At 37.0% G+C, this 21,588-nt stretch overlaps 2 protein-coding genes across 4 annotated transcripts in view; both read right to left on the reverse strand.

The window, feature by feature from the left end:
- Positions 1-21,588, reverse strand: part of LOC122966648 (myosin heavy chain, fast skeletal muscle-like) — a 254,697-nt gene that overhangs the window by 87,234 nt on the left and 145,875 nt on the right. The window lies entirely within an intron of this gene.
- On the reverse strand, positions 12,020-17,461 carry LOC122966652. Of its 3 annotated transcripts, XM_044330922.1 has the most exons (6): positions 17,201-17,461; positions 15,799-15,856; positions 14,555-14,659; positions 14,167-14,334; positions 13,912-14,007; positions 12,020-12,893 (listed from the first exon to the last, which is right to left on the reverse strand). In XM_044330922.1, exons 3-6 carry the CDS (start codon positions 14,654-14,656, stop codon positions 12,585-12,587), a joined length of 675 nt encoding a protein of 224 aa, XP_044186857.1. In that variant the 5' UTR covers positions 14,657-14,659; positions 15,799-15,856; positions 17,201-17,461; the 3' UTR covers positions 12,020-12,584. The 3 variants fall into 3 exon arrangements, with proteins under 3 accessions (XP_044186857.1, XP_044186856.1, XP_044186855.1); XM_044330921.1 differs by lacking the exon at positions 17,201-17,461 and having other exon boundaries at positions 15,799-16,363; XM_044330920.1 differs by lacking the exons at positions 15,799-15,856; positions 17,201-17,461 and having other exon boundaries at positions 14,555-15,309.

A 21,588-nucleotide genomic window follows, 5' to 3' on the forward strand; every position in this document is an offset into this window, starting at 1 on the left:
TAATGCTATATTTTCCAAAACTTTCATTGTGCTCATAAAAACTGTGTATTACTGTGTGTGCCAGTAATACCAAAAGAATATTAAAAAAATATATCGTAATGCATAGCTGTGTTTGTGCACTATTTGATCATATAAATCTTATAAATCTAAACTTGCCAATATGACGATCAAAACAATTTATTAACTGAGGTTACATCACATTAATATTTTTAAAGGGCCATGTATGCATGGAGTTTAGTTTTGGAAGTGTACCAAAATGTTTGTTGTCTACAGTTACTGGATTCTGGCACATCTTGTACTCCTGTAATAAAATTAAAGATGAAGTACCATCAATAAAAGCTCAATCACCTTTTATGTATCTCCCTAAATGGACATGAAATCAGTTGCCAACTCATTTCAGGTATTGCCCAAAATAAGTTTCACATGCCAAATGAACATCAGCCAATTGCTACATTTGATACTAAAGAAGCTATTAAAGAAGCATGATACAAGTGTCCTAGCAGATCTTGAAGGCTTGTGCACATTATGGCATGTTTGATTTGAATTTGGCTCACCAAAGAAAATATAATATATTATATATAAGAATATCGAAACATTTAGTTCATATCAAAAAATATATAAACACTTAGTTCATATCATGAAGTGGGTTAACAGTTGTAAATTCTTTCTTAATTGATTTTGACTCATTTCAAGGTGGCTCTTGGGACACATACTGATTTATTTCAGCTAATGGTAGGAGAATTTAAAATGACTAACATATGAGTATTTTCCATCACTTGTCATAGCTTCTTTGCTGCTGATACTGATTGCATAAGCCCAGATCATTGCTTCAGAATGTATATTTCCGTACATCTCCGAATGGATGTATGTATGTGATGCTTTATGTGCATGTAGAGATATTACACCTGCTTACCAGTGCAACTACCCTTAGTCTATATCACCTCACACAGGCTGCTGTGAAGAATGAACCGTTATTAGATAATGAGATTTACTTGCAGAAATATGTGATCATTACAGTGGCCCGGTAGTTGTACCTTTTGTTCTAATGACGTATGGGATTTGGGATTCTGCTATGAAAAAGAAATCCACTTTGGTGTATTGGTGGTGTTTATTTCTTTTGTTGTTTATGTGACATGAACATGTTTAGCCTGTCACCATATATTCCCTTTACGACAATACTCAGGCAGCACAAAAGTGATGTGAGATCCAGGCAATTCTCACTAAAAGGTCCTCAGGGCGAACAGATGAAGGGTTGCCAAATGGCTGAATAGAGATGACTCATTGTGCTCCAGTATTCCAAGTCAAGCTTTGATGTCTTCCAGAGAATTTAGCGTAAAGACTTGGAATAACTTGGCAACCCACATCTATTTGTCGCCTGTGACATCCAAATTATAACATTGCATGGATGCAGAGAAGGCCTGAGTCTAAGAGGAATTTGATTTGATAATTTTATTAATATGAGAAATAAAAAAAAATGTTTGTTCTTTGTTCAAATTACAAAATATTTTCTCAGAATCCTTTATCATAATCATAATCTTAAGATGTTTGGAACTAGAAAATATATGAATAATGTAAATTGTATGCAATAATCTACAAACAATGGGAGAAAATGAATCGATAAATTAATCTCTGCCTGTGTGTCTGACCTCTACTGATCTGATAGCTCCATATCATTTCAGCTATACTGGAGGATGAGGGAGGAGGCTCAGGCAAGGTTTATATCAGCTCTTGTGTGGGCATTTCTTTGTCAACCTATACATTCACATTACAAAACAACAGCAGCCTTAACAGCCTAACTACCCTTCCCAGCTCCTTAGACAACCATCCCGTATATACTTTCACAGGTAATTGACACAGGTTACAATGTGTCTCAAAGACTGCAGCAATACCAGTGTCTGCTTCACCCTTTCATTTTTACTTGGCTGTCTTAACTTCACACTTCACACATTAGCTTCACACCTTGATGCTTTCTCAAACCAAAATGTAGGATTACAGGGACCTAAATTTTCAAAAGCAATACTGATTTACAAAAACTAGATTAATTCTACACCTAAATGTATAAAAACCTCTGAAGGAATTATTCTTGCACTATAATAAAAGTTTCAAGTTTACACTTCTATGTTCAGTACACCCCAAACAATAGTGCAAAATCAGTCAACTCCACTATTAGGCCAAATACACTGTGTATATTCACAATTTAGACAAAATTGTATTTATTATCGACGTGAACCACAGCTGCCTGATCATGGAGCTGAATGGTCATAACAGTGTGTCTATGGACTGCAGCAATACCAGTGTCTGCTTCTCTTTCATTTTTACTTGGCTGTCTTAGCTTCACACCATCCTTTATTGACACTTTCTCAAACCAAAATGTAGAATTACAGGGAGCTAAGCTTTCAAAAGTAATACCGATTTAACAAAAGGTAGATTCATGTTAAATTGAGCTCTATAAAAACCTCTCATGGAATTATTCTTGCACTATAATACACTTCTCAAGTTTACATTTCTATGATCAGTACGCCTCAAACAATAGTGTAAAATCGACCAACTCCACAAAATCCTGTCATGTCTTTCTCCATCTTGGTAGTTGTCCACCAGATTTTGAGAGAGAGATTCTAGTACTTCTGGTGTTTCAATTTTGTGTTGCTTAATTTCACTTTACATCAGTTCAGACTAAGGCTTTTAAGTTTTCTTTGTGAAATTTTAAATGTTGCAACACACTGAGCATTCAGACAGGCAGTGGATTTGAGTGGTTTGAGAAGTCTCTGGATATTTTTTATACTTTTATACTTGAAATGAATGGTATTCAATCCATAAATTCAAACTGACCACAGCCACTGTGCCTTTTGAGGGAACAAAACAAATTTGTGCAAAGCAATAATCGCCTTTGAAGTTCTTCCCTACATGTTACATGGTGTTCTGTCTCTGTGTTATGGGTGTATAAATAGGTAGAGGTCTGTCTGCAATGAGGTGATGAGTAAAGTTTTAGCTCAGTGGTCAGCGCAGTCCTTCGTAAGGTAGTTTATTCATGAACACTCATTGTAACACTTTAATTTTCTAAAATTAAAAGCGTAATAACAACAAAGACAGGATTTTTAAGCCTCTTTCCACTTTTATTCTAATACAAACAGAATTCATAGATACAGATACAAATACAAGTACTGGGCTCTCTGGACATCCCTAACCCACAACTACTGTATGTTGTACATACACACTAATGCTTGTTGTGAAGGCTTGGGGGCTGCACACTACCAAAAGCAAGAGGGGAAGCTCAAAGTTGTTGCGTATGCCAGTCGAGGTCTTTGCAAAAGCGAAAGAAACTACCCCACTCACAAGCTTGAATTCTTAGTCCTAAAGTGGGCTGTTTATGAGAAGTTTAATGACTTTTCACTGTACTTATCGAGACCAATCCCCTCACATATGTGTTAATATCTGCCAACCTAGATGCTCCTGGACATTGCTGGTTAGCTGCTCTTTATACCTACCAGTTCACTGTTAAGTACAGAGCAGGGCAAACCAACCATGAAGCAGATGGGTTATCCCATCAGCCTCAAGACCCACCTCATGAGGATGAAGCTGTAATTAAAGAGAGGAAGAATTGAGGATATGAAAAGAGGGCTCTTGGATGCAAGAGACGACATGGGTCATTAAGTATTCTACCACTACCCAGAACAACCTGTTGTTGCAGAGTCAGATCCTACTGGCCAAGAATAGCCAGAGCCATTGAGGAAAAGTGCAAAAAATGTGAACACTGTTACAAGAGAAAGGCTGTGCCCCAAAAGAGACACATTATCAAGAGTCTGCTTCATTATCATAAAGTTTATAAAGATTTAGCATGACACTATATGCCATACTCACATAATCAGTCCATACTGGTGCTCACGATCTGACATACAAACATACACAGTTCATGAATTCTGTTTTGATCATTCCTCCAATAAACTTATGTTTGAGGTCAATTCTACACAATTTAACAGTAGTTAGAGATGGAGAAGATATGGGGTGGTGAAACAATCATACACGGGAAGCCACTTGTAGGGATTCATGCCAACATAAAACAATCCAAAGTAGGTCTGCAATAGTAGAGAATAAACACTGAACATTTCTATATGTAGACCAAAATAATACTTACATTACATACACACTGAATGAAAGTAAAAACTTACTTAGATCATCCATCATGCATAACGCTCTTTGAGGTTATACAACACAGATGGCCTGTTGAAGTGGGTCATCATGGCCATGTCCTCCATCTTATTGAACTTTGGAAGATTCCTTGAATGGATGTCCTTCTCCTTTACAGTGACAGTTTGAAGAGAAAATGTAAATAATTTTTTTTTGTTTTACCAAGATATTTCATATAAAGATTTTTCAGTTAGATGTCATGTTTCACAGTTAGGGTCTGTGAATGAAAGAGACTAATACAACGATTATGAATGAATTAAATTAACATAGTATTTCAAACAATTATTTACATACCTTTCCCTGTCTGTCTCAACCGTGGCTTTGCCACCTTCCTTTTTGACAAGTATACCCATGACACATGCATTGGCATCAAATGGAGCAGTCAGGGCCTCAATCCTCTACTCTGGTTTTTGTTATAGGTAGACAAATGTATTTTTCTTATTGGTTTGCAAATTGATCTATTATTCCAACAGTAAACATAACATACAAAACCTGAAATTAAAAAATAGTCAAAGTTAAGCAAAATAAATTGAAAATGAAACATGCAAACGTGCATTCAACAATTGACAGGGACATGCTATAGGAACAGTTGACAGCACTCATCTGTCTCAGGTGCCTGTCAGTTAGTTAATGTCCAGCTCTGAGCCTGCCTAAGGAATGCTTGACACCTTGTTTTGTGATAGAGATATGTTCAGTTTGTATAAGTTTATAAGTGTATTTTTAGGTGGAGCAGAACAGGTAGACTCAAACGTAATAAAGTAGTTTATTAACAAATGTTAATAAACTACTTCTTTCATAATATATTGAGGATGAGTTAAGTGAGTCCAGCCATTGAACAGATACCCATCAGTGTCTGGATAAGAACGTCTGCTAAATGCTCTGAATGTAGATACAGAGGACATGTGGAATGAACTGCCTGGTGTATAAATTGCTGCATCTTTGACGTCTAACTAGGTGTGTCAAACTCCTCAGTCACATTTCACAACTAGTGTGAAAGCAAACTTCATTTTCCTGTACAAGGACTTTCTCTTACTCAGTCCAGTTCAACAAACAGGGAAAAAGTCTGAGGGCATCTGGTGGACTGGTGGACTGGTGAAGGGACATAGAGCCAGACTGGGACAGAACAACACTTTACAAAGTTGTATTACAATACAAATATTATTTTAGTACATAATGTAATTTAAGTAACAAACACAGTATAAAGCCATCTAAATACTTAGAGATATTGGATTCAATTGAATAGACAGTCGAATGATGTGTAGCAAAATACACCAAGTACAGTGACAAATTAATTCAACTTAAAATATGTAAAATGTTATTACATTAAATTTATTAGATATTATTCATGTTACATTTACATCCATACTGTCCATATGCAACTTAAATCCTTCATTCTGATACAACATAACTTATAACTTATAACTCAATCTTCAAAATGAGTGTAATTGTACAACAGGTTGAAAATTACTGCCAGTAACAGATGACAATATTATTAGGTTGACATATTTTTGAATTTAAAATTAACTTAAATTAACTTGATTGTGCTTGTAAATAGTGAGTAAACCAGTTATGTCCACAGTGTACCCAGTAGTAAATTGCAAAAGTGCATGGCGTGGTTTGTGGGTTTTTTATTCCAATAAATTTAGAGGTTGAAATAATTTCAAGTTGACAGAGCTTTTATACGCATGATATCCACTTGTGTCCTGTTCATCTTGATATCACAGCCAGTAATTAGTTTTAAATTTGGAGAAGCATTGAAATGTCACTGGTGTATAGTTGCAGCAGGACATAAATCTCAGATATCAGAAATAAAACTCCGACAGTCTTTCCATGAATGCTGAACAGGTGTTATATGTCTCCTGAGAATAGATTTCAAGAGGGATTGCCAACTCAGATAATTTAACACCAGAAATAAGTTCCACATAAACATCATTGATGTTTTGCTGTGAGGAATAAAAAAGATGCAGCTTTAAGTGAAAGGGGTTGATATTTTGACAGTTCAAGTTCAAATGATGCCTTAAAGAAAAAGTTTGGGATCATCTTCAGAATTGACTCATTTCCATGTTTTGCACAGATGTAACTTATTATTTGCCATCTTATAAGCAGATCACAAGGTATTTCCACGGTCAAAGCTAAGTTCAGCTAAGGGAGGGAGCGATAGGGAGTGATTCACATTTGGCATAGAGAGATGGATGTATTTTTAGGACACATTTAGATATGTTGTTAACACCATATCTTAAGTGTAAAGATATTTATCTTTTCAAATAATTTGTTTCTGAAATGTATTTTAAATGAATAGTATAATGTTGGTAAATGTAAGGTAAGACAATTGCCAAGGATTAATCAAGTACTATATAATATGTATTTTTATTGTAGTTGTCCAGGGGTTTGGTAGAATTTAACCTGACGTGCCAGATAGTTTGTGCACAGAACCATCTGACAAGTCATCCATGGAAACTGTTTGGAAAAGGTCAGGTACTTTCAAAAAGTACTTGTTAGGTGATTAGATCAACCATCTGATTATCACTATCACATCCTAGCTTGCAAGGCAGATGGATTCACGGTACTAATCGATCCAAACCACCAGTGGTTTTGACAGAAGCGCATAACTTGAAGCCTGACAAGATGGATTCTCGTGTGATGCTGTGATCTTGTGAATCCAGCTGATTTGCAAGGTAAGGTAGAATTTCCATAAAAGTGCAGAGCTGACACAGACCATTAAGAAGTAGCAACAACCAAAAAAAGAAAATAACTGACTTGCTCTTTTTGTTTCTAGTGCAGGTATTCAATAGTTAGTAGGTATGGTAGAGTGTCTTACAGGTAATCCTGTCTAATGCCACAGTGCCTAGTCAGATGTGTAGCATTAAGTGTTGCTGTAGTTGAAGTTTATGTAGTCCTGAAATATTATTTGAGCACAGATGAAGCTCACTTAAGGACTCCACATGCTTGCACTCATATTTGTGGTGAAGTACACTGAAATTTGCAGGTCAGCCAGGGTGGACCCTAAAGCCCTACCCAGTACACATATGACTGTTGTGCCTTAACCTGGCATTTGTGTTGGTTCACGACAAGCATACAGGATAGGGTTGATCCAGCTCCCATCTTTCTCTAAAATGCTAAAATAAGCAAATATTTCTTGATCTTTATTTATTATCACATCTAGACTGTTTTGGTTAAATTAGTGATAAAAAGGAAAGCGGACACAATAAAGGTTTCAGTATGATCGAAACAAACTATTTTGTGCAACGTGTTGTAAGACCACATCTATATCTATATCCTATATATAGTCAAGTATTTCACACTCTGAAATAACACCCAGCTTTCAGCGGACTGAAGGCTAACTTACTGAACACACACGTAAACAGCCTGTCTGCCAGCTACCTAACCTCATCTAGGCTACTTCTCTTCATTAAATCACACCATCAAATGCAGGTAATGTTAATAATTCATAATGCCAAGTACTGCAGTGATGTGACTGAATAAACCCTATAACAGTAGCTAATGCATGTAACACAACATTTGTGGAAACTTTTGACTTTAAGCCAACATGCTAATTTTCTGTTAATTATATTAGCTCCCTGTACTTGCCAAAATACTCAATTGATGTCAATAAGTTTATGGTGACTGACTCTGTCAGTCTCAGTCAGTTTACAAGGAAGACATGGTGTTAATTTGTCAGGAAGAAACTTCTCTTAGTACCCTCGGTATAGCCTAGTAAAATTATGATCTATTTTATTAATTAGCTTTGAAAACACCAGCCACACAGTTCTACATGTGTGAGTTCCAAAGCTGGTTACAGACAGTGAATAACATAAGATTATTGAGTAATTAAAGTGACCATTATCAACATGCTAAGCAGATGTATAGTTACTTTATCTTACAACCTGGTTATTTTAATGTGACCTATAGCAATCTGATTAACTTGTGGCAAACTGTAAGTATATCAAGTTATCAGGTTTCAAAGTTGTCAATTTCATTTACATCAGGACACATAAGTGAAACATTATTTTGCATCCACAGCAAACCTCTGGGATGTAGGAGACAGCAACATCCAGCTTTGGACTGCAGCAGAGACCACATAGATCAACCTCATAAAAAGAACATCCATCAGCTTCTATTGATTTGGTTATGTTGCAAATCATCTTCAAGTTAACACAGACAAGTGTAGACCATGATACCACCAAGACCCTTCTGGTACAACTACGTCTCGTAGAAATTACATTTATATACTTCTAATTTGGTTTGCCAGTTAAGTTTTCAAGGAATTGTGATTTGTTTATAAAATATATAAACACTCAGAAATAGATAAAAGAGGAAATCTTGTTCATGCTGTTAAATCTGGACAAAAAAACTTCAAAGCAAGTTCATTAAATTCATAAAAAACAAAGATGGTGATGCTGTTTTCTGTGAAAAATTAAAAGCAAAGTAATTAGGGATTTATGTACAATTGCATATAAGAAATAGAAACTGACACCCTATCTGTGAACACTTTTGGGGCTATCCCTTCATACAGCCGCTCAACTTTTACCTTACCTATTGGTGAGATAAGAAAGGATGAGGTTGTACAGGCCATCAAACAGTTAAATGTTGGGAAAAACCCCGGTCCTGATGGCCTGCCCACTGAGTTTTATCAATTGTATATTGATGAAGTCATGCACCTGCTTACTTCCATGTATAATGAAGGTCTGCACAGTGGCTTTAAAGGGGGACTCTTTTTATGACGGTGTTCTTTGCTTATTGTATAAAAAAGGTTATGAATCTTATATAGATAATTATATTTGACATCTTACCATCATAAATACTGACAATAAAATATTTGCTAAGATAATTATGAATAGACTTAATGATATATTAGAGAAAATTATAGATAAAGAACAAACGTGCAATTAAAGGACAGGTAATGTGGGACAACCTTAGTATTTTATGAGAAATCTTACACAAACCTGAAGCAATAAAAAGGTTTTTATATTATTGGTCTTGATAAAAAAAGAAAAGCATTTGACTACATTTCCTGAGATTATCTGTGGGCTGTGATGAAAGCATATGGCTTTTCTGGTGGCTTTATTCACTTGGTGAATGTCTGTACTTTAAATGAAGTGATCGTGTATATGTCAATGGGTTTTTAACTGAGGCTTTTGAAGTGGAGAGAGGTGTGAAGCAGGGCTGTCCATTGAGCACAGCTCTTTATATTTTAGCCATCAGCCATCTAATTAAATATATAAACAATGACATTTTGCTAGAACATGTGTAGGCCATGCACACAAAGTCACTGCTATTGCTTACACTGACTGCATTACCATCATTATAAAAAAACAGTCAAAGATGAACATGCTTCTGGAGCAAAACTAAATTACAACAAAACAGAGGGTGTTTGGATTGGAGTGGAGAGGGACAGACAAAACATTAATATTGAAGTCAAACAAGAAATTAAAATACTCAATCTGAACATTTGTAACAGTGAATGTAGTGAAAGAAACTGGGAGAAAAAAATGTGTGAAATTAAAGAAGAGGTACAGAAATGGGAAAACAAAGATTAATTATGATTACGACAAATTACGAAACAAGTAAACAACGAGTTAATTTTGTCAAAACCTTCATCTTATCCAAGCTAGTTTTTCTAGTGAATATTTTTCCTCCATCCAACAAAATATCCCAATTAAAAAAACAGTGTGCCAACCTAATCTGGGGAACAACCAGGGAAGTCACCAAGAGACAATTACAGCATAAAAGCAAAGAATATGGTGGTTTGGGTGCTGTAGAGCTTGGTGACAGAAATTGTTTTTATAAAAACATATCTGCTGCCATTACCAGAAATGCTCTCTGTGGAAAAAAAAGGAGAGGCAGGGCAAGACATGGCCCTGATTATAAATTATTATACAGTGATTTTATTACACAATTCCAGCATTTACAGCTCAGCTCAACTCAGCTGACAGCTTTGAAATTGCTTTGGTTCAAAGGAGATTCAGTATGGAATGCTCAGCTTACTGTAAGATAATAGAGGTGGAACGTCATTACTGCCAAGGTTTCAGAGCTCATGTATTGTTCCTAAATTTTGCAATCGATTGCACGATTGGTATTTTTGTGTGAAATGCAAAAAGCAAAACTGCATCAAGGAGTCTGTTTTCATAGAGATTTTTAGAGCGTCCTCACATGAATGTTTCAGTCTTTTGTTTTGTTTTTTACAGTAATTAGGGACCGAGCCCAAAAGGCAGAGGACTACTGTAAAACAAATGTAAAACTATTGTATTTCGTGTGTTTGTTTCTTTCTTCTTCTTCTTCTTCTTTCTTTATTATTACGCCACTTCAACCCTTAATTTGGCCCCCTAAACATGCTCAAAAACTTGGCACGCACATCAGGTCTGGTGAAAAATTTGATAAAATGTAAAAACTATCCCCCAAACTGCCAAAATGTGCTCGATAGCGCCACCTATGTATCTAATATGGCTGCCACGGCCCGTAGGAATGTCGTAGAGAAATCAAACCAAAACTCAATTATTCATCTCATCAAGACCTACAAATCATACACTGACACCCCTGACCTAAATCCAACAGGAAGTCTGCAATATGCCCATCAAAGTACGACTTTGCGCCAATTTTGGCCCCCGAACAAACACTATCTCCTCCGAGGGTGTTAATGGTATCGGCTTCAAACTTACATAGGTGACTTATGACACTATGCTGAAAAAAACTTGTTAAAAACGTAATAACTCGAAAGGTTTGGATTTTATAAGCCCTCAAAGTTGCAGTGCCATATCACACCTTACAATGTAAAACAATGGGGAGGCAATTTATGGGCATGAACTTCATGTCAAACAGAGGCTTCTGACGCCTAAACTATAAGTCTGACCATTTTCAAACCTGTATCAATGGATTCGCCACAAAATTTCTTAGTAAAAGACATGACTTTCAATGTAAAAAGTCCCAAAGTCATGAGATTTATGAGGAGATTTCATAAGAAGAGTACTCCTTTCCAACTGCTCCTCGTTATGTCACTCCCTCAGTGCTGTGAAACATTCCGCAATACACACTCATTATCAAATCACAGGAGGAGCAAGAAAAGACTTTAAAACTCACACTCTAATATCTCAAAAACAATAAAAGATAGAAAAAACATGTAAATTCAAGATTTGTAGGTCAAAGTCTCATGACTCATTTAAAGTTCAAATGAGCAGTAAATGTTCAAAAAGGTGTGGGTTCACTCACACTCTCCATTCAAATATATGAGTATTTTTCTGTGTCCAGCTGCAGTTACTTATTGTCTCTACACACACTGTAAAACCCGATAAGTTAATATAACTTAAAATAATTGTTGAAACAGATTACATCGAAAATTTTAAGTGATAATTATTCCATTTTCTAAGTTAAAGAAACATACTTGTTCAAGTAGTTTTTACTAAGTAATTTCTAGTGACACATACTCAATATTTTAAGTTACATAAACTTTCTTACTTGCATCATTATTACTCAGTATTTTGTTTTCAGACTACTAATAAAAATCAAGTATAGCTAACCGTAAAATTTTTGTTACTTAACCAGAAAATGTTTAATTTCTTGGTAAAGCTATTTTCACTTTATGTGAACTTAACTTGTTTAAGTTCAACAAAGTTGTACAATCCTCCCTATACTTAAAATATTTCACTTGAAATTTTAACTCAAAATTCCATGTGAAGCAACTTAATTTTTTTTTTGAAACTGATTACATCAATTTTATTAAGTAGATTTGACTAAAAAATACAAACATATTTTGAGTAAACATTAAAAACACATTAACACAGATGATTCAAATGCAAGTTACTATTTTATTTAGTAACCAAAAACATTTTACATTGAAATTAGCACGATAACACCTTCAAAAACAGTGCAGGGGCCTTTGGGAAATTACTTTTTTCCCCAAACTATAGAAGTGGACAATATGTATATACTCCTATAATGGTACATGCCAATTTTTATCATGATATTAATATACAATCGTGGCAAGTTAAAAACATTTTTGTACGTTTCCTGACAAGGAAAGGCAATTGATACCAAAATTATCCAAATATTGCCATAAACCGTTCTGTTCACCAATATTTCAGTTTGCTTATAATGGCCGCATATTAAAAAGAGTTACATGACAATGAATATTAAGGCAATATCTCTGCTGGTTGACAACTTTCACGTTATACATCAATATCTTGCCCTATACGCTTCCATTCAGTGCAAAAACAGGAACAGTAACATTGAACAATAGTGCAAGGGCCTAACAAAATGGCCTGACAAAAGAACCACATAGTGGACAACGGCATGGTATGGGATCTTACCAGTACAGAATGAGTTTTCTTGAACATTAACACATTCAAAATTGAACAATAAAAATCTTTGAAAAACACATCTCTAAGATGTTTTAAAACAGGAACAAACTACTCCACTGCCAAAAGTTCATTTTTGAGGCTCAAGACCCTGGGTCTCATGTTTCCATCCTCCAGACCCATCAAGACTTTCTGAGTGAAGTCAAAAGTATTTGCCATGTCTTTTGGGTAATTCAGATGCAGTGCATAAATCAGTGCGAAAAGCACTACAAATGCGTCAGCGAATGTGGGAAAATCAATGACTGTTTTACCCTCGAGCATGACCGCAACGTTCTCTGGGCAGAGGTACATGGCATCTGAAGTGGCACTGATCAAGAGCCCAACCGGTGAGTCACCAATGTCTGGTTCAGACTGCGCCACCTGCAGACAACAACAGAAGGGTTACCTTAGGCCCTAGACTCCCTCAGCTATTTCTAAAGGGTGATTGCTGAAAAATATATCAGTGGCTTATCAGAAGACAAATAGCAGTAAAAAAAAAAAAAATTACAATCTATGAATGTGATTTGATTCACCATATGTAACATAAAATAAAAAATAAGCAATTAATCTTTTAGGGGCGAGTGTACATTTTGTTGACACATGCCATAGCAACTATGGCATTTATTAAGATAAACCTGAAACTTGGTAATATTACCATTGCTTCAAGGGCAGGATTTCAGCATTACAAAAAAAAGGTAGCACTATGGAATTTCCATGGTACTGTTTATTTTCATGTAACTATAGATTTGACTAATTTACACTGGAGTTTGCAGTCCAAGTGACAACAGTGAGAAATGGCCGCTTAATATTTAAGCATACTGAAGCAAACTGAAGCTTGGAATAGATCATGAAATTGTATATTTTGGAGAGTATGAATGATTCAGGCAAACAGAAATTGGGCTAGAACCAGTTATTAAGTTATCAAAATTATCAATATCCATACAATATGGTAAATTTGAATGGCATGTACTCAGAATTGTTTTCTCCAAGATGTGGATTTTCATTCATTCACACAGTGGCAGAGGCATTATTTTTGATTAATAAAATGAATAGACATTTATTAATCATGTTCAGTCCAGTTATTTATTATACCTCATTCCAGTCTACAAATCTTTGAATGTGTACTGTGATCGTAACCTTAACCCCCAAGAAAAACATAACATTAATTAAAGCAGGATTTATTGCATATGGAAACATCGTAATTTCAAAGACACCCATGATTGAAAAGCATATTCAACACATGCCTGTTTTCTGATTTGTGTCCATTCTATTCATATGACTATAATTTTAATGGTAATATTCAAACTCTGAAATTTTTCAACTTGTATAATCAGTGATTTACTGGATTAGAGTAACAAAGAAATTTGACTCTTTGATCAAAATAAATATACTGACTTACATCCCATTGCTTGAGAAATCCAGAGTCGTCATCATGCAGATATGCAGGGAGAGCACGGAGAACAGCAGCACGTCTGACATGAACATCAACTTGTTCCTTGGGAGCAAGAACATATTCTTGCCTTACTATGGCTGGTAAACAGCATAGCCACACAACACTATATTAAAACAAATAGCCCTACCAAAATTCTACCAAAGATAAACCAAAATCTACTGTAACATAATTATAAAGCACCAAGAAGCTTAAACAACTTACCTGGAGGTCATACATCTGGAAGATCCGACTGAGGACTTCAGCTGCTTTCCCTGTCCGTGCAGCTTTCCTCCTGAACAAGCGCTGAAGACGTGGGGCATGTCGATCCAACTCAGCATAGAAGCAGTTCTTTAGGTTGATGTTTGAGATTCTGTGAAACTCAGCACAGATCTGCAAAAACATAAAATGACTTAAGTCAGCGTATAGTGTGTGTTCTTTCTGAAAAGGAAAAATAAAAAACAGCAATAAAAAAAATGACACTACCAACCCATGTAGGGTATGTTAATCTACATTTGAGTAAAACTATTCATGTCCTCACAGACAAAGTCATGTAAAAGAATTATATGTGATAGATCTGCTCAAATAGGTGTAGTACAAAAAATGTCTTTACTTGTGACTCCATTTTGAGTGCAGGCCAGCGTTCCAGGATCTCATCAACAGGGGGATCATCACTGACGATCTCATTGCGCCGAAGGGCAAAGGTAGTCTGCATTAACTTTCCAATCAGAGAAAGGTTCTTGTCACTCTTCTTCACTTCATCTACAATTTGCAGTCTCAGTCGTTCAAGGCTTGCAGCATTTTCACCTCTTGGGAAATTGGGAAGGAAATTCACTTCTGCCCTCTTCGGTCTTTTGATGTTGGTGTGAGGAGATGGTTTGTTTGGGTTGTTCCGGCTCCTTTTCCCAGAATTTATAGCTACCTCATGAAATCCTGCACGACTCAACTTAGTGCGGAAGTTCCCCATCTTAAACTTTAAACTATTTTTCCAACCATACCATCCCGTCTGAGATCCTGGCTCTTTCAGACAAGGATGCTTCATGACAAGTGCTTCTGCTACCATTGAAACCTCCTTATCATTGGGGTAAGCTTTGAAGCTATGCATCTTGGCAGCAAGAGTCTCAAGAATGTCATGCTTTTGTCCCCTGGACAACTTTAGAGTGTTCCCTGTTCTGTCATATGTAGCATTTCCATCACTAAGTAAGAATTCTACCTCATAGGAAAAAATGGGCACTGGAAAAACATCAGGCCATCTGTTGACCCTGTCTGGAGTCATGGCATGAGGCAATATTATCGTGTCATCTGATGCTACTGAACTGGCATCACTCTCAGACCTGATCACTTTCAGCACAGCCTTCTGTGGAAGTTCCTCAATCTTAAAATCTGAGAATTCACAGCCTAGATGATTCCTACTTTTGTGGGCATTAAAGGAGGAATACACATTAGTGCGAAACTGACAATTTTTGAATGGACAATCCACCATCTCATGTTGTTTTAAATGCATCCTTAAATGACTGAGAAGAGTTTTGTCATTAAAAGGTTCTTTAAATTTACACACAGCACAGACAAATGACACATATCCTTCTTGATTGTCACTTTGCACAAGCGTCTGAGTATGTAACCGGGTTAGGGTTAGGGTTAGATGAAATGTGCAGACACAGTTGTCATAGAGACAAGGCAATTGATTGACTGAGGAGACATTGCTATGATGTAAACGATAATGTTCAAGCAACTGTGCCTTTCTATCAAAGAGAGTAGCACAGAGTTTGCACCTCCAAGCCATTGGAAACCAAAATTCTATTTACAACTCTAATATTTAGAGTGAGAACTGGTACGAGCAGAGCATTATAAACATACCAGATTGAAGAATCTGGTATCTGTATCTCAGCCAGTCTTTTGTTGCTTCAATTTCAACCTGAAGAGAGAAGAGATTGAAAAGTGAGATAGGCTGCAATCTTTTTACAAAACCAGAGCAAAGTAATAGAGAAGCATTGAATAATTGTCAGTTACCTTACATTACAGAAATTACATGAAATATGGTGTTTCAGACTTTAATATACAAAACCCAAGGACACCCAAAAAACACTTTGTTCTTTTTGGTCTCAAAAAATTAAGCTATTTATTTTCTCTTTCTTTGCACAATAAGTTGTCTTCCATGTCAAAATCCTAAAAGGTGAGGGCAACATAGAATAAATACATTCAGCAGGTTACTAATGTAATGTTATGTCTTGCTGATGCCTTGATCGTCTAAAGGCTTTTCTGGGTGTAATTTAGCAAAAAATGTAACAGGCTACTTAATATATTTAAACTTTGGCTAAGTAAAAATCCTCATACATTCATAGGAAAAAAAATACAAATGGTTAGAACGGTCCTTTTATCACCAAATAAATATAACAAACAAAAGTCTATACTGGCTCTTAAGTTTAGTAGGCAAATAAGGATGTTGGGTGTTTTTCTTTTTACTTATTATGTTTTCGTCAACACTGCTAATCTTTGGAGGTCAGGTTACTGCACAAACCCTGGACACTGTGCCCTGACCTTGACCATGAGAGTGTTATTTCACACACAAATCACAAGACTAATTTTTTTTAATGATCTCTCCTTACTAAAATACATGACGTGTAGTAAAACGTTCCAGCATTACATCGGGGCAAAAACTGAATGCAAACCATTGCCTTTACTGAAACTTGCCAAAACTTGCCCGATTAAAATGGGGTCGCATGCCGCCAATTTCTGGTTGAGAAAAGAACCAGAAAACTTAAAAAGCCTGCACAAATAAATTAATGCATCACAAACGGTCCGCCTCAACGGGAAACATTAGAATAACTATTATTGTTGTGTACTCTAATAATTAACGTTAACTTTCAGTGTTTTCAACGTTTTAATTGCCTTTCACTCTTTAATTAGGCAGATATGGTTAACAGTTTTTTCAAATGCATGAAGTAACTCTAAGACACGCCAAATATTAGTTACGTTAATTAAACCCGACAAAACACGTAACTAAACTAACGAATAAAATATTAAGGCAACCACGGAAAACCATATGACCGCTTTCATTGCAGCCAGCATGGTAACAGTTAAAGTTAGCAACAATTAGCTGGTCAGGTCGAGAAACTTGCTGCATGCCACAGCACGTTTCGCTTAAAATATCGTCACAAGCAGTCCCACAGCAAGTTTACCAATCTCTCTTTCTTTCGCTTTAGGCTCTAAATATATCTAAAGAACTCACATGCAAAAAACGTTTAAGCAAACTTCTTACCTGTGCACTGCAGGGATGTAGCAGCAGTAATGGCGGACATTTCCACTTTGGCGAAGAGGCACGTACGCACGTGCGTGACGTCACGCGGATTAAGTGATTACTATCAAATTATTTGAGTACAATATATCAAAATCATTAAAGTGGTTAAGTACTGTACACTTAAAATTAAAAATTCGTTGAAATAACTCAAACATTTTGCCTTGTAATAGCTGTTTTTAATTTTTGAGGTAATACAACTCATCATTTTTAATAAGCTTATACTGTTCGGTTTTACAGTGCACCTGACAGTACACATTTCAATCAAACTTTGACCAGGTCATGTGGGTTAAAAGTCTTTACTTTTCTAAAAATAGACTTGATGAAAATTAGGAAATTAATTTTTTACACACAAACTCATCAAGAGTTTTCAATTTACTAATTGAAATTCAAGTGAATGGGCCCAAAACTTGCATGATTTTGATGACACAGGTGTGAGCAAGACAGACATGTCTCACCCTGCAGAAAATGCTCATCCTGTCAATCAAACTTTCAAAATAAAAGCACACCACACTTGAAGAAGACAAGAAATATCCCTCATTTTTAAAAAGCAAAATGATCTGATCCTGACGGGCCAGAGTGCGAGGTCGCGACCAACGCTGCTTGCAGCTTTAATTATATAAGCTCTTCTCTGTCACTTGTGCATACATTCATAATTAAAGACTTCACCAAAATACAATTTACTGTTTTTCATTTGTTAGGTCCCCACTCGGACTACCCTGATAAGCAACTTTCAAAACCAATGTTGGATTTTGTCAGTTTGCCTATTTTATCATTAACTGGACACCAGCTCTGAGTAAGAATTTAGGAAAGACTGTCCTGTTGAATTGAATTTATTTTCAATATAATTCCATCCATAAATAATACAGTGACAAAATGTATGACTATTTTTGGTTTCTGTAATAAAACATCTAAAAGTAAAATTCTTATCAGATGGGGGTCCTTGACGTGAAAAAGTTTGAGAACCACTGATCTAGAGAATTCTTGAGATAACTTTAAATGAAAATGTATCCATGTACTATACATTGAATAGATTATAGTCAGTTGAGAACATACATTTTTAAAGTTTTTTCTTTTTTGCACTATCAAGAAATTAAACTAATCTCAGTGCAACCCCATAGCCACATCAATTATAAGTTTAATACATGGATTCAATTAGGTCAGATGAAACCTAAATGATGTTCAGTGGGAAACTGGTGTCGTATATGACAGTTAAAGATCATATTATCCCTTTACTGCTTTTTGACCTTCACGCCCTCTCATTTATAGATGTTTTGATTTTTAATCTTTCTGATGAATCAAATGAGGACCTGAAATGAGTATAATGTTGCATTTTGGGGTGGGAACTATGCCACACAAGAATAGGGTACAATAAATTTGACTATTTTAAATCATTTAAGAAAGTGGTTTATATACATATTCTATTTTTATATATATTCCTAAACTGTTTGTTGCCTTAGTCTACTTGTTAGGAAAACACCATGCTCAATTATGAAGATGTATTATGATGTAAAATATAGAAAATATAAAAACATTTTTGGTCCTCATAGAGGTAGATATTTCTTATGCGTAGAATAATCTATATTTGTCATTTATGATTGCATTTTGTGAAGTGCAGTGGAATATGGCCACATTTAACCATACAAATGTATTGTTTCACAACCAAAAGCTACTACCTCTTGAGGTTCCATATATTTTTTTGATTGATACATTATTTGAAGATCCTGTAATAAGTGGTATGTATCAGGCAGCAGGGGTGGGACCCAAATGCAGATCATAGTGGCAGGACTGGAACAGTCCAGTGAGTTTATTGTCCAAAGTGAAGATACAAAACCTTACAGGCATGGGTGTCAAATCCAAACTGTCCAAACAGCAGTGGTATTAGGTTCACAGAGTTGCAGGGATGAGATATGGAAAAGTCCAGCAGGCAGGCAAGCTGGTGCAGAAATGTTACTGGTTCTGGTAACCAAAAACAGAAGCTCAAGAGCACTGACAAAAAGCAACTTGACAACAACAACAATGATCTGACAAAGGAACAAAACATATGGGCCAGTATATGAAGTGTGTGGTTGATGAGGGAATGAGTTGCAGGTGAGGAGTGAGCGTAGTAGGACAGGTAGCTGGAGGACTGATGAGAAATGGGAACAGGTGTGCAGATGGGAAAAAAGGGAAAGTCTCAGGGCATCTAGTGGACAGTTTGAGGATGGCGGGTCTGGGGAGTTGGAGGACAGAACATGGCCTGGGAGAAGTGAACAGGGACTAGAGACAGAGACAGAGAGTAATGCAGAGGGCTGAGAATGAGAGAGTGTGGCTGCAGAGAGGGACTCAGGAGCAGATTGTAACAGATCCGAATTAAAATGAATAAATAATTAAATAAATTGGACTCAATGGGTAATACTCTCCTCCAATTACACACATGCAATCGCCTACTGAAATGTGCATGTACGTAGCTGGTCACTCAGGATGTGCCTACTGATTACATATGTCTCACACAGTATATAAGGCAGCGGCTCACCGCCACTCTTATTCTTTTCAGTTCAGCAAGGGCGAATCTGCTCAATCTTACCTCTAGACGGATGGAGTCACTGCTCCAGCAAGCACCAGACATACCTTCTGCTTTGATTGCCTTGGACAGGACCACCCTGAGAGTGACATGATGCAGCCACCACCCTGCATTCACTGCTGAGGACTTCCTCTGATTCAACGCCAGCAACGGTGGGACCATTTTCGGCTGTGTGATGTCTCACTCCGCTGCGACGAGAGCAACCTGGAGCTTGAGATAAATCCTTGCATTGATGACGAGTTCCCCGCTTTGTCCAGTGCCCTGCCATCACCAACATCACTGACCTTCGGAAATCCACCTCTGACTTCAGTTCACTAATGTAGGACATTACATGTCTGCTTAGTGTTAACACTGTCTCCCATTGTTCTCGTCACTATCCTTCATGGAGCTGGCATACTAGGCTTATCTCTCGAGTTAACGACCAGTTGCATTATCTCCTCCTTAATGAGGAGTAATTGTAATATGGCAGAAGTATTGGTTTTATTTTTTGTTTGCTGTGCTTTTATGTTGCATGATTTTAGATTGTATTTAGAATAGTTATTATTGTGCTTGCTTTTATGTTTGTTTGCATGCTGTTAGTCTGAATTCTGCCATGTTGTGTTGAGAGTGTTTACTCCCTGCCATTGATTGCACCAGAAGGAGTGACTAAAACACTCGGGTCGCAAATAAAGGCCGGGGAAAAACAACATGGCGCAGCGCAGGAAAAGAGACAAAGGACTCAGGAGTGAAAGAACAGAAGAGCACGAGTCTGGAGGCAGGACGGCAGAGGACGGGGAGCAGTAGTTAGCTCTGCCTGCAGTTGAGGCATGATGCAGGCGTGGGCAGCTTGGCCATGGAGCCTCCCTCTCTCCCTTTGCATACCTAGGGGCACACCGTGGTGGAATCATGGGGGAAGAGGGAGAGAGGGAGAAGGCCTGCAAGCTGCCTTGCCATGGCAACCTGAGACCGCAGGCGGGGTGACGCTCCCCAGCCCTCCATCCGTTACAGACAGAGCCGGAGCAGAGCCGACGTCACACAGCATACAATGGCGCAACACACAACGGGCAGAGTACAAACTCTGCCCAAAATTGTGAGTACAAAGAAAAGAGTACGCTTGGTCTTAGTGCAGCGTGGGTGTTGTGAAGGCACGTTACTGCTGATTCTTGTGTCTTTAGTGAGCAGCGGTGGCTGCTGCCCGTGTGGGGTGGCGGTGGCTTCAAAAAGACAAAGTGGACTGCTGATGAACCTCCACTATGAGGAAAGGGCTGGCGTCTCCTCCACCTGCAGAGCAACAGGGTCGGTCACCGCTTCGGGTTCGCCAGGGCCTGCTGCTCTGGCGGACTACATTCCTCTTCCCCAATTGGACTGTGTGTTGCAGCATTAAGGACTCTTATCTGGATTGGGCTTCTTTGAGTGCATTTTAACATTTTAGTTTTAGTATTTCTTAGTTTTAGCATTTTATAGTTTTAGTATTTCTTTAGTTTTAGCATTTTATAGTTTCAGTATTTTTTTTTCAATATTTTATAATTTAATCTACATTTTAGTAATTTGTAGTTTTAGTAGTGTATTTATAGTTTTACTGTTTTTTAGCCTAGTTTTAATTTATTGTATGATCCTGGCATTAAATGAATCCTCGACTGATACAGTTCTGTTGTCTTCCTTGGTTGCTATGTGTTGCCCTCCACCTGATTTTTATTTTAAACAAAACCCCTTCCCTTTATTACATAATGCCCCAGGCCTGCACATGAAACAAGGAGAGTTCATGTTTGTTTCCCTCCCCTCTGGTTATTTCTGTGGGAAATACAGAGGG

This window comes from Thunnus albacares, chromosome 17 (assembly GCF_914725855.1).
Source record: "Thunnus albacares chromosome 17, fThuAlb1.1, whole genome shotgun sequence".
NCBI lineage: Eukaryota > Metazoa > Chordata > Actinopteri > Scombriformes > Scombridae > Thunnus > Thunnus albacares.